Source organism: Lontra canadensis, unplaced genomic scaffold (assembly GCF_010015895.1).
Source record: "Lontra canadensis isolate GAN:19392208 unplaced genomic scaffold, GSC_riverotter_1.0 scaffold2, whole genome shotgun sequence".
Classification (NCBI taxonomy): domain Eukaryota; kingdom Metazoa; phylum Chordata; class Mammalia; order Carnivora; family Mustelidae; genus Lontra; species Lontra canadensis.
In genome coordinates this window covers 9,522,974-9,531,941 of record NW_022630996.1, presented here as the reverse complement: position 1 = coordinate 9,531,941, position 8,968 = coordinate 9,522,974, and the positions used below count along the sequence as shown (strand labels likewise).

General features: G+C 47.6%; 1 protein-coding gene across 2 annotated transcripts in view; it reads left to right on the top strand.

The window, feature by feature from the left end:
* Nucleotides 1-1,847: 1,847 nt before the first annotated feature.
* The window catches only part of CHRM2 (cholinergic receptor muscarinic 2), a 141,344-nt gene continuing 134,223 nt past the window's right edge, over nucleotides 1,848-8,968 (top strand). For both annotated transcript variants that reach the window (XM_032868477.1, XM_032868484.1), the window contains exons 1-2: nucleotides 1,848-2,084; nucleotides 2,345-2,508. In XM_032868477.1, the coding sequence (XP_032724368.1) occupies nucleotides 2,050-2,084; nucleotides 2,345-2,508 (199 nt within the window). In that variant the 5' untranslated portion in view covers nucleotides 1,848-2,049. The remainder of the gene's footprint in view (nucleotides 2,085-2,344; nucleotides 2,509-8,968) is intronic.

Genomic DNA, 8,968 nt, shown 5'->3' with positions numbered 1-8,968 from the left:
TGATGATCTAGAGGAAGAAAATGGACATCATTGCTGATTGTTTGGCAAAAATGCTGCTTTCATTTGAAGCTCGTTTCCAAAAGGCCATGAGTATAGTGACTTCCTTTGAACACAGTAGTTCAATTATTCACAGACTGTTTTATTCAAGTTTAAGAAACTATTTGTTAGCTTTCATTGGCTTTTTGCTTGTACCGCTTTTTTTGGAATGTGTAGTCTTATTTATACAAGAAGGCATTAATGATACGAAAGAATAAATTAGTAAAAGATCGCTGAGTTTTCTTCCCCATCACTGGTCAGGGATCCATTCCGCTTTACATTTCTGCTTTCACTTGTGTTTGTGTTGGGGGGGGAGGTTGTACTGGTAGGTGGTTCAAAAAGACTTAAGCAACTCCTTGGGTTTTTAGGGTTTAAAAGAAATGGAGTAAGGAAGGAGAATGTGAATTCATTTTTTAAACAGCCCCTAAAGGAGAGGAAGTGACTACCTCAGATTGTTAATGTCATGGACCAAATGCTTAGGGGGGGCGGGGTAGGACCAAGATTGGACAAAGCTGTCTTGATTTTCTAACAAATATCTTAGAATCTTTTGGTGATGGCAGGATGTAGGGATTTGGAAGCTGAAGGTACTTTTCAGTATAGGATTTCCCTTTCTCAGTGAATTTGTATTGCTGTATAATCTATCACGTTGATTGTCAGCTGCTACATGGGTGTCTCATAGGAGTGTCTTTCCTAACTAATAAGACTGGAAACTTGCAAAGAAAAGGGATACTAACTTTTGCTATTCCATATGCTCTTTGACACCTAGCAAAACCTGGGCATCAAGAATTCAACTGAATTGTATCGGATATATTAAACCAACTTGTTCTTTGTCTTTGTGATACAAGAGGTGATGTATCTAATTCTGTGTTATTCAATTTAAGGTTTCATTGTTTTTCATTTGATTGTGAAAAGTAAAAATCCATGTTATCTTCATATACACATTTACTTTTCGCAAAAGGAAGTCTTGTTCTCAGCTGTGCTTTAGAATCATAACATTGTGCCTTTATCAAATGGTTTTAGTATCTAAAAATAGTTAAGTAGTCTTCTTGGAAGGAATTTCTATGAAGACTTAAAACCTAAGGCTGTTGTAACACAAGAAGTTTGCATCTTAATTATTTTCATGGAGACCCCCAATTCCATGAAGTTACTTTGTAATGTAATGCCTACTAGTTGAAGAAAACATGGACACTAGACCATGCTTAAAATTAGAAGAAAAAAAAATTTACCTCTCTCTGTAACACGTTTGCCAATATCCAAAAGAAATAAACAATCTGTAAATAGTTCAGCATGATTACATGTTTACAAAGCACAGTGGATTTATTCTAACATTTTCCCACCTGGAAAAAATTGAGCTTAAGCATCTTCGGCAACTTAGAAGCAACACTGTGTTCTTCCCAATGTGTCATGTCACCTCTATAGCAATCATGTACTTGCAGGAATGGGACTGGGTGGTGGTGGTAATTGTAAAGGTTCTGGTGTAGAAATTGCAGATGGAGAGCTGGGCTCTCGGGATGGACGTGGAGAAGCGGAAAGGAGCCTGGAGAAAAGGCTGTCATATTTGCTCAGAAGAACCGCCAAATCAGAGAGCAGAGGAGATTTCATTGGAGGAGCCCCTTCAACAGCAACTAATCCTGTCATATTGGAAGAAAATTGTAAATGTTCTCTCCAGAAATTGTCCGCCCATTGCAGCTAATGGAACACTCACGCAGGAACAGACACGGTCTTCTGCTATACCAAAGGCGCCGGGGCGCAGAGACCCGCTCCAGGGAGCGAGCCACCGTGCGCGCACACACACACTAACAGACACACGCGCGCGCGCGCACACACACACACACACACACACACGCCAGCCTGCGGGTTGGCTAAGAGCCTTGAAACCGCAGATCCCACTAGGACATCGCCGGAGGCACTGAAGTAGGTGTTGCCCCCACACTAATTACTACTTCCCCAAGCACTTTGGTGAAGAAATGAATCCCGCCCAGCCCGCGGGTGCATCCAGGTCTTGGTTCTGTTATGCTCTCCAGACTCGCCTTCTTCCTCAAAGCCAGGTTTGAAAGTCCTTTCTGCCTTGCCTGTGGTGGTTTGGTGTGGAGGGCGGGGGCAGCGTCAGTTTAACTCCAGCCCAAACCGCGAAGGGGTTCCAGACACGCCAAGTGACCGGGACCCGTGTGGGGTGCGCGACTCTGCCCGCGCGCGCCCGAGCCCCGCAGCTCTCGTCCGATCCTTTGGGTCCGCTCTCACCCCGCCTCCCCGCCCCACCCCTCCGGGTGTCGCGGCACCAACTAATCTTTGCCTTTTTTCTTGCAAGATCAAGGGAGAAAAGGAGCTGGCAGCTGGCTTCGGACTCTGAGCGGTGCGCAGCCCGTTCCCGGGGCCAGTCAGCCCCGAACCTGCGAAGGGCTCTTCGTTCCTGCCAGCCTTCACCAAGGAAATCGCAGTCCCGGGAGGCAGCTGGAGCTACACCGGCCGCAGGTAAGGGCGCCGCGCTGCCCAGTTCTCAGCGACCCTGGCACGGCAGGGTCCCTCCCAGTCCCCAGAAGCCGGCGTGAAGGGGTCGGGGACTGGGAAATTGGGAGATAGCCCTCCACAAGTGCAGATTCTCAGACGGAAACTTTGACTGCTGGGGCTTGGAGGGCTGAAGGCAAGTGATGGCGGGTTTGGAAGGAGGGGGCAAACGAGGCAAAGCGCGAGGCGGGGGCGCGATTCCGCGGGTCACTGAGTCCGGCGGAATGTGGCGGAGGCAGCCTGCGAGCGGCGCCTGCGGGTCCTCGCTCCCCTTCTAGCGTGCTAGCCCCCTCCCCAAGATGCTGTCAGGAGAGAAACAAGGAGAGCTTTGCCCTTTCCTGTCCCTCACGCTCCTTCCTGCTTGGGGGTCTGGCCACTTCTCCCGAGCGTTTGGGGTGGAGGCCCGGCTCGCCCCGGCCCCTCACGGTCCCCTGGCTCCGCCTTCTGAGCAGTTCCTTGGGGGCCGGCGCTGGGTCCGTTGGAGGAGGCTAGGTGCTGCGGTCGGAGGACCTGGATCAAGGAGCGGCGGGGCGGGGGGGTAGGGGAGATGTTATAAGAATGAGAAAAAGATCCCAGAACAGAAGAAGGGGGAAGCCTCTTGCAACCGCATCCCACTTCGGTCCCGCACACCAAGTCAGCAGTCCGCCGGGGCTTGGGGATACTGTCCCAGCCCAAAGCCCGCGAGATCCGGGATCATGCCAGGGTTTCCCCGACCCCCACCTCACGGTGGGCCCTGGGCCACGCAGGTGGGTCACGGGGTCGCAGTTAGGGGCCGCTGCACCCACAGTGCCCCTCGTCATCCGCACCTGCGGACCTGGGTGATCGCAGCTAACTTGTAGCTCACGGAACCCAGGAGGTGCGGTCCAGGTCCTTGCAGGGTGGATCGCACAGAAATCCCACCTGTACGCTCTGCCCCGTGCCCCTGGGCCCCTCGCAGGGTGGAGGAGGTTCCCTGGGAGAGCTTTCAAGAAGGGAAGTTTCCCCTGAATTACTGACCCAGAGAGCAGCACACTCCCACTGCCTCAGTCCTCCTCCAGGATCCCCATCCCTTTCTCTGCCCTCCTTCCCGTCGCTGCCCTCAAGGCTGCTTTGAGCCACAGAATCGTCCATGCTAGGGTCCATGGAGCCACCAGCCCTAGGCCAGGAGACCAAGTCTGTTGCCCGAATGGAAATATCTGTGGGAGTCTTTGGTGCAGAGAAGCAGGACAAGAGCAGAGAAATAGAGGTAACTGCCTAAGGCAAGCAGAGCTGCCTGCTGATAGCTCACCCAAACCGCCCTCCTGTGTCCTTATGTCAGTTCACGGCCATGGGATGTCTGTGGCCTCAGTCACAGGAGGGTTCTGAGTCTGCCTGCCAGGCGCTGCAAGCCCAGCCGGAGCCGGCGCCTCGCAGTCCTTGAGCTTCAGAATTCCACACACTGACTTTCTATCTCCCTTTCCTCTCTCTCTGGTTTGTTTTTGCGTTTCTTGCTCTTTTTCCTAGTGCTGGGTGGCAGTGGGTATGTAGCAGCCCGGCGTGCGGTTTGACCATCCCCTAGTACGCGCAGCCAGCAGCACAAGCACAGGTCCCCGCGCTCTACCCCACACCGGCCCGTGCTCTGGCATGCTGCCCCTGCTCCGAAGTGGGGGCAACGTGCAGCCCTGGCCGCCGCCAGGGCCACGCAAAGGTCAGGGCTGGAGGAGAGGGGAGCCATGCAGACTGGAGAGGGGAACCATGGGGTGACAGGAATGGCTTGGGAAAAACTTGATTTGGGGGGTGGGGTGGAGTGAGGGTGAGGAGTCTCTGGGGAAAAGACCAGGGAGTTCTGGCTCCAGCTGTGTTTGCTCAGCGTTAAGGGGCAGGAGGCTGGGGCACCCAGGCCGCTACTTTGGGCATGCCTCAGGCCAGAGCCCAGCCACAGCGGGCAGCCTTTCTCCTGCTGGACCAGGGAAGTCCAAATGGCCATATCCTTGGGTAACCAGAACCTGACCTCACTCCCGGCTCTTCTGGCTTACTGCATTTAAGAGGACTCTGGAAGTGAGGCAGCTCGTAAACTCCCCTTGATGCTCAGCCTGGCATCCTTTGGCAAAGGCCCTGAAAGGCCCTGCATTCTGTTCTGTGGGCAGTCTGCATGTGTATACATTGTATTGGAAAGCATATGGCAGGGAGATTACATTTTTACTGATAAGCAAATAATGATAACAGTACACTTTAGAAGCTGCAGTTAGGCATGTGTGCTTGTCTTACTTGGACGATAATAACAAGGAACTGATAATCATAGAGGTAAACTGGTTGATTTGGCCAGAAGACAGTTTCACGTTGGGAAATGTATTGGGTTACAATTTAGAAAGTGGACTTCAGAGATTTGTCACATGGAAGAATTTTGGGCTGACAGTGTCGCAGCTTTGCAGGATTTGGTGCCTAAGGTCTCAAGAAGTAATATGTTAATGCCAGAAGAATTTTTATTGCTATTACTATTATTAGTAATGTGTTCCAGTTGAGGCAGTTCATAGATATGCAAAGTCTTTTGGTTCTGTATTTTTTACTAGGCTAAACAATTAGGTCGATTAAAGCTGGAAAGTAAAGGTGTGGAAATTCCAGCCAAGTCAGCTTACTGTTTTAAAACTCTATGAATGTGGTGCATAAACAATGAATCTTGGACCACTGAAAAAAAAAAAAAAAACAAATTTTGAAAAAAAAAAAAAAAAAACCCTCTATGAATGAAGTGGGGTGGGAGTGAGGGAGAGCCCTGGGGCCCAAAATTCCCAACAGATGCTTGGTCTTCCTACAAAAGAAAGAGGCATATTTGTTTATGTAAGTATGCCTGAGGGTGTCTGGAGAGGGATTGGAGTGACAAAATAGGTGGATTTGAATATCCCTACCATAGTTCAAGTTCAAGGGAGCCCAAAGAAAACATTTGCAGCTTTCTACTTCACGGGCAGATATGGAAGGGACTAGCATTCAGATGTAGGTAAAAGTCCCTTTGGGATGAGTCCCCACATTCAGTTCTGCAGGTAGGCAGAGAGAGAGGCTGTCTTCACTTTTACAAACCACATTACTCCAAATGTGACCCTTTCTCTTCTTTACCCAGATAATTCCAATATCAAGCGCTTGGATGTACCTTCTAGTGGCATTTTCCAATTCTAATCCAGGGCAGCCATCCCCCAGGGCCAAGGGCACAGGAAGGAGGGGCAGCATCTGAGGTCTGAGGAAAACAGCAGTCCCCAGCCTGCTGGCTGACAGGGAAGGCAGGAAAGGCATGAAACCCACCTCAGTGGAGGAAGACAGGTAGGCTGATTAGGAAACACTTATCTCTCCTGGCCACAGCAGTGACCAAGTTAAGGCAGGTGCAAAAGAGGAAGAAGAGGGAGCAGTTGAGTAACAGGAAATGAAGAGGAACTGGGGGAGAAATCTGTGAGGACAAGAATGTGTGAGTGTGCCATTAACAGCCCCCAAAGTTCTTGGTTCAAGCTCCGTCACTGATGTCAGCCTTCGCAGTGTGCCTGTGACAGAAGGCCTATCGGTGATTATCTCAACACAGCCACTCACATCACACCCCACTCATGATCTGATCTTAATCTTTCTTCACTTCACTCAGTAGGATCTAGAGACTGACAAACATTTTGTCACACATTTCTCTTGAAGGGCTGGTTTTCTTCATTTAAACTTATCTCTGAGTTGGTTGGACATTTTATGGTATGAATTCTGTGTCATTTTCCTCAGACTCCTATGTATCAAACACCATCAGAATTCTCCTTGCAACTATTAATACCTGCCTTTCATTCCCCGTCACCGTCTGCACTTCCTTCATTGAGCAGGGCGTTGGGACTGCTTTTGTTACGGGGCATCAGAGCCAGTGTCCTAATTGCATACCCCAAATCTTAGCTGAGTCACGTGGGCATGGTGGTGGTGGTGGTGTGTGTGGTTTCTGTGGGACAAAGGAAGCAGGTTGTTTTTCCTTGGAAATGAGTTTTCATAGAGTGTGTTCTAAGTTGATGGCACTGTCCTAAGCACCTTTCGTATATTATATCATCTGTCCTGTTAGTGCTTTATCCCCACCGTTGAAGATAGTGTCTGGCGCATCCTAGGAGCTTTTAAATATGTGTTGAATGAATGAATAGATGAATCAATTCTCGTTGTGTCATTTTAACAGTCATGTTACAGAGGTAAACGTCATTGTCCCCATTTTTCGGCATTCGGAGGCATCAGGTAATGGCTCAAGATTGCACAGCTGGTAAGTTGCAGCCCCTAGTTGCAAACACAAGCCGGTTGGACTTCAGTCTTTGCCTTACGTTGTGCTGATTGGCTCTCTGAATAGTGGCAGCATTCGTTTTCCCTCTGTTTGGGGAAGTCAAAACTCTGGTGTTCAGAGTTAAGCATTATTCTCCCCATCCTTTTTTATTTTTATTTTTTTAAAAGATTTTTATTTATTTATTTGTCAGAGAGAGAGAGAACACCGTAGGCAGAGTGGCAGGCACAGGTAGAGAAAGAAGCAGGCTCTTCACTGAGCAGGGAGCCCAACGCAGGACTCGATCCCAGGGCGCTGGGATCATGACCTGAGCCGAAGGCAGACGCTTCATGGACTGAGCCACCCAGGCGTCCCGCTCCGCATCCTTTTAGTTCAGCTCTGCATATACTTGTTGGATTCCCTAAACCCTAAGCAAGGCAGATTTGGTGCTAACTAGATTCTTGGTTGGCACAGCAGGCTGATTCTGATTGATCTGTGAATGCCTCTGGCAGAGGAAAACAAGGGCACTGAAATTACCTGGTATTTTGGCGGATGCTCTTTCCACCTTTTGCTACACTAAGATTTCCTTTTGTCTGCTGCGCAGGATGAAGGAGAGTGTTGATATCGTTGAGGTTAACTCACGATATGTGCCCAAGTGGGTACGGAGGCTTTTCTGGCAGAGGCAGGTCACGAGGAGCTTCCTAAGAACACACACCTCCCAGCTTGGAGTATAGTGGTCTCTCCATTTTGCCACGCTGAACGAGTTCCTCTTAATTTATCAAGATTGCGGGTACTTACGGTTCTGAATTTCAATGGCAACTTTTAATTTTAGTCAGAATTTACTATCCCCCTTTCTTGTGAGAGGCATGACTTTGTGAAATAGCTATTAGCAAAGGGCGAGTGAGGTAGGTTCTGGCTGGTTTGCCTCCTTCCACACTTCATATATTCTTGTCTTTATTTTGCTTCCCTTTTTTCCCCTCATGTTCAAGTTCCTTCTTTTATACTGTGACCTAAATATACAATCATCTTAACTGGTGCTGTTACCATGGTAATGCTTCATGGTAGATAAGGGTACATACTAAAAAATCAGTTTCTTTCATTAGCCACGGAATTCCTTCTCTTTCTCCCTCTCTCCCAAATCCTGGCTTTCACGGAATGATGCCCTCTGGTGTTCAGTAACAGGAAGCACGTTACTTTGGAGAGGGCGAGAACGTCATCTTTTAAAACTTTGAGAAAATTTCAATTCTAATTTTCATTTGAAATAGACAAAAGCAAGAAAGACCTGTAATTAGTATATTTTTTAAGCAGAAAGGTTGGTAGAAGAAGTTCATAGTGAGTGCCGTTTGCTCTGTAGAATTCTAGAAAGTTATAGGACAGCTAGGATATTTATGTCCTTATCTGTTTAAAATTGCTGTGAAAATGTTTCTGTGGGAAACAAAGAGGTTTCACTGAGGTATCTCTGGAAGAAGAATCTAATGGAATATTCTGTATTTTTAAATCTTTAGAAACTTCAAAATGGAAGTCTTAATCTTTAGAATGAGAATATTTTTATTGATGTATAGAATTTTATATGTAATTTTTAGTTGTTGTTTTGTTACATGAGAAACTTGGAAGTTTTACTCTATATTGTAATGCCAATCTGCACATATTATTAGTCACAAATTATATGACATTGGAAGAAGTGAGGTTGATATGCTATAAGCATGTCGTATTTTTTTTTTTCCTCCCTGCAATTCTCCTCACACCATGGTGTCCCCTAGTCCAGCCTCTCCCTGAAACTTGCCTAAAATTCTTCCCCTCCTCTCCATCAACATAACTTTTCCAGACCTTTAGCGTCTCTCACATGAACTGCCACCAGAGCCTTGCATTTCTAACTGGTCTCCCACCTCCAGTCTTTCCCTAGTACAATCTATGTCTCACGCTGCCAGCATGACCTTTCTAAAATGCAAATCTGAGCATGTCATCATCTTGTTAAAAATTCTTCACTGTTTCTCAACTGTCTAGGATAAACTCTAAAATCAAATCCACATGAGCTCTTCTTCCGTAACTGACCGAAGCCTTTTTTTTGCCAGGCTGTATCCCTTTCTGCCTTTTCCATATTCCCCCACAGCACAAGGAGATAATACACATAAATAGCGGATAATGACTGGCACAGAGAAAATGCTAAATAAATATTGGCCAACATATTTCTTTGTCTCTTTATTCTTCTCCTCTGCTTCC